This window comes from Saccoglossus kowalevskii, chromosome 12, assembly GCF_978046115.1.
Source record: "Saccoglossus kowalevskii chromosome 12, keSacKowa6.1, whole genome shotgun sequence".
Taxonomy (NCBI): Eukaryota; Metazoa; Hemichordata; class Enteropneusta; family Harrimaniidae; genus Saccoglossus; species Saccoglossus kowalevskii.
In genome coordinates, this window is record NC_140652.1 from 21,021,418 (window position 1) to 21,025,363 (window position 3,946).

Here is a 3,946-nt window from a genome sequence, read left to right on the forward strand (position 1 = left end):
TATCATATAGAAGAAGAAAAATAAGAAATACCTCATGATGATTCTGAAATATCAGATTTATTCAAAACATTCTCATTTACATTCATTATTGCTATTCACAAACATCGTTTACCGCAATTCGGAAATATAGTTCAGGAGCCAACTCTAATCGTGTCCATTTCACTATCCAATAATAAATGTCCTTTACATATTACATAGATATGCGGTTTTATATCACACGTGTGTTTGCTGAAATCTGACACTACCAGAAATATTCAAATTCATTTAATTTGCGATTATACAAATATTGATATTTATATGTCTGTTATATGTTGTATAATTATAGTTTTCTAAATGTGTATGTGTGTGCGCCACAAATTCACTTCGAAATTAGTAGTTGTGTTAGTAATACTCCCCAAAAAAGTGTATATATTTAACAAAATAAATACTACATAATCCTAAATTAATCGCACAAAGGGTTATTTGAGTGCAATCGAGATGTTTATGCTAAGCGTAGTTTTAAGAATTAAGAAAACATTGCTACATCTATTTGGAGCTGATAAGTGAATCTGATTCGCTGGCATGGATCACGTGGTGTAACGTTAAATATCATTGTTGGTAAAGTGTATTGACAGGATGTGTATCTGTACATTCCCAGTACCGGATGGTATAGCACTGGATTTAGTAGATCAATATTTGTATTGGTCAGACGCAGACACGGGTCGCATCTACAGATCTAACTTGGATGGTTCCTCAATGGTGACAATTATCGACCTTGACTTAGACAAGCCGCGAGAGATTGCTTTGGATCCCGTGAAAAGGTAATGCTTAGTGTTGTACTAATTTAAATCATAGGTAAGCACATGTTCATTTAATGTTTTCCTTTCTATCGCTTAATGTAATCAGTAAAAGAATATACACCGACCTCACCAGGTTTAGGGTACGATGTACTGTACATTTACGAAGTGTCACTGAACCCTCTATCATGTACATGTACTGGCATGCCATGTGAATTTACATCGCATTAAACTAAGCAACTCGATATTTAAACAGGTTTCAAATATCTGAGAAGATGTTTTTTTAACTTTTGTATTTTCAGACTCATGTTCTGGTCTGACTGGGGTGATGTAGCAAAGATTGAGCAAGCTAATTTGGATGGTAGTGCTAGAATTATTTTGGTTTCTAACAATCTCGTGTGGCCGAACAGCTTGGCAATTGATTTTACAAGTGAGTAGACCCGTTAAAGGTGATTAACCAATCGACAAAAGGAAAGTGGGAAATAACATTTTCTGTGAACGTGGGTCTGATCTCTCATTTATAACAGTGTGTTATGTAATAATACGCTTCGTTAATTTAGTAATACGCCCGTTACTGTCTGAGTACACACGTATGCCACCTCTACTGTTACAGCAAAATCTCATTCTCTCCTAGCTATGGGCTATACATTTCCCAGGTCATTCGCTATACAAGGACATGTAGTACATATGTACAGATGTTGTCTTCAGTCAAAATTATTCAACCATAAAAAAGGGTTTGGCGAGAACTTTAACAATTAACATTTCGGATGATATGAGTTTATGATTAAATACAATAACACCGTTACACAAATACTGTGTCATCAACGTTACTTGTCACATGTCAAGAGCAATAATTTGATTTAAACCATATTTTATGGTGCCGCATATCGGGCAAGTGTTCACCCTTTTCACTGATCTGACTACGTTTTGTAATTTATTGTACTGTTAAATGTGTTACTATTACTATGGCAATAGTTGCAGTTTCTCAAAGGGCGGTGCTCGTCGCGCCACGTCGCGTTCGATATGGGATCTATAGCGACGTATACAACACGTGTTTAAATACATTGTTTGTTTACACGAAACAAGGACACGATCGCCACCCTTTAATAGCATACGATTCATCACATTGTTTTCATTTTACTGCAGCCGATCAACTTTATTGGTGCGATGCTTCGTTGGACAAAATTGAATACTACAATTTCAACACTGGAACTCGGCATCTATTGTTAAATATCAGTGGTTCTCACCCTTTTGGTATGGCTATAGACGATCAGTATGTGTACTGGACGGACTGGAATAAACACCAGCTGCAGAGAGTAGATAAGCAAACTGGCATCAATCCCGAAGGTGTTGGTTATGCAATTTTTCAAAGAGCGATGGGTATCCATTTACACCTAGCCTATATTGGTATGTATTTACGTCTATATTTTTGTTACGGCCTCATGATATTATTATTATTATTGTTGTTATTATTATTATTATTATTATTATTATTATTATTATTATTATTATTATTATTATTATTATTATTATTATTATTATACGTATTTCTTATACTATATAAATAAATACATATGTCTATATTGTTAATTTTCACGATCAGAAACAACCACCAGTAGTTTACTCAAACAAACGTCTACGAACATCCAGGTTACCACAGTGACCAACAGTCAAACAATTTTAGTAAAAGACAACTTAAGCACTACCGTATCCAATAATTTGGGAACTAAATCGGAGCAGAGCGTGGACGTAGTGACAGCGGCCGGGGCGTCTGGGGCTACTGTAATTATTATTGCAACAGTTGTTATTTTCCTTATTGTATATTACAAGTGAGTACAATATCATTTAGTATTGCTTATATACGTGCTTGTATTACCAATAAGTTTGATTGCATACATTATATTTGAAAGGTATTGTTTTCATACTAAAATATATAGCGATCTGCCTACCAGGAGATGTATTCGATGTTTAATGCAATTGCGGAGTTCAGAAATTTTATGATATTATTGTAGTTTTCCGTAGTGCAACAAAAATCTGAAACATCATTTACTCGGAATATTTGTACTTTTTATGGATTTTCTGTTATTCCCAGCAGACGACGACGTGCTCCACGTGATGATGGGTTTGATCGTAATATTATAGAATTTAATGTTCACGATGATTCTGCACGACCAACAGCACCGCCAGCACCGGAAACAGAACCGGAACCGACAAATGCAGCAAATCACACATACGCAACTTTAATATCCGCATCGGTAACTGAGTTTCCGGAAACACACTACCATAATATCGACCCCTAGTTCAGCTGAAAACAGTGATGACGTATCTCGATTTACATTTTGAACGCCAAAGTCTGTCAACTTTCACAAATAAATTAATATAACTGTGTCCAGGGGGCTGCCCTCAACGAGATGGTGCGAAATGCTGAAGTCGGTAATGCTACGGCGAACAACTTTAAAACAATCTGAAACAACCTGAACAATGTACGTGAATGAATTGTATATTTTTTGGCTTCGACATTATTCTTTGCAGATGTGTTTTACATACAGCTCAATAATCCACTATCGATTTTCGAAATGTTCAGCAATTTGTGCCATATTTTCAATCATTTATCCGAGATACTTTCCATTATATATTTTCATAATATGGATATTGCAATCAGAATTCCAGATAATGCAATCAGAATTCTAGATATTGCAATCAGAATTCTAGACATTGCAACCAGAATTGTTTAATCCGACAATTTCATTATATTCAGATGTGTACATGAATGTTTAGGCATGATTTGGACTTCTTAATGCAAAATGGTGTTGTTTTGTGTCGCCTTGAATTATCACTGTCACCTGATTCTACAAGTTTCAACAGCGAAGATAGGCAAGATACTGTGGCTGTTAAATTGTTCAATGCAATAATAAAGGAAATACGATCAATGAACGACCTAGTTAAGTATGCGTTACAAATTATGACACTTGAAATCTAAGTATAAATATGAAAAGAAGGTGAATCATTCTGACAATTTGCAATCAATGAAATTTTGGCAAGTATTTCTATAGTGGCACAATATTAGTGAGGGAGTTTATTCTACGATAAGTTAAAGTGCCTGTGCAATGCCCACCCTCACGTTTCCCATTTTAGATCTGTGTCCCACTGAAATGGGCAGTTATTGATTT

At 35.3% G+C, this 3,946-nt stretch overlaps 1 protein-coding gene across 1 annotated transcript; it reads left to right on the top strand.

Annotated features, from left to right (window-relative positions):
* Nucleotides 1-615: 615 nt before the first annotated feature.
* Nucleotides 616-3,710, top strand: LOC102804179 (low-density lipoprotein receptor-related protein 6-like). Its single transcript, XM_006819630.3, has 5 exons — nt 616-800; nt 1,079-1,206; nt 1,923-2,183; nt 2,380-2,605; nt 2,872-3,710. Exons 1-5 carry the CDS (start codon nt 616-618, stop codon nt 3,074-3,076), a joined length of 1,005 nt encoding a protein of 334 aa, XP_006819693.3. The 3' UTR covers nt 3,077-3,710.
* The last annotated feature ends 236 nt before the right edge of the window (nt 3,711-3,946 follow it).

Excerpts from the sequence above, each read along its gene's own strand:
- LOC102804179 (XM_006819630.3), top strand. The coding sequence starts at position 616 with ATGTGTATCTGTACATTCCCAGTACCGGATGGTATAGCACTGGATTTA. Across the intron at positions 801-1,078 it reads GCTTTGGATCCCGTGAAAAG|ACTCATGTTCTGGTCTGACT; the intron begins GTAATGCTTAGT and ends TTGTATTTTCAG. Across the intron at positions 2,606-2,871 it reads TTCCTTATTGTATATTACAA|ACGACGACGTGCTCCACGTG; the intron begins GTGAGTACAATA and ends TATTCCCAGCAG.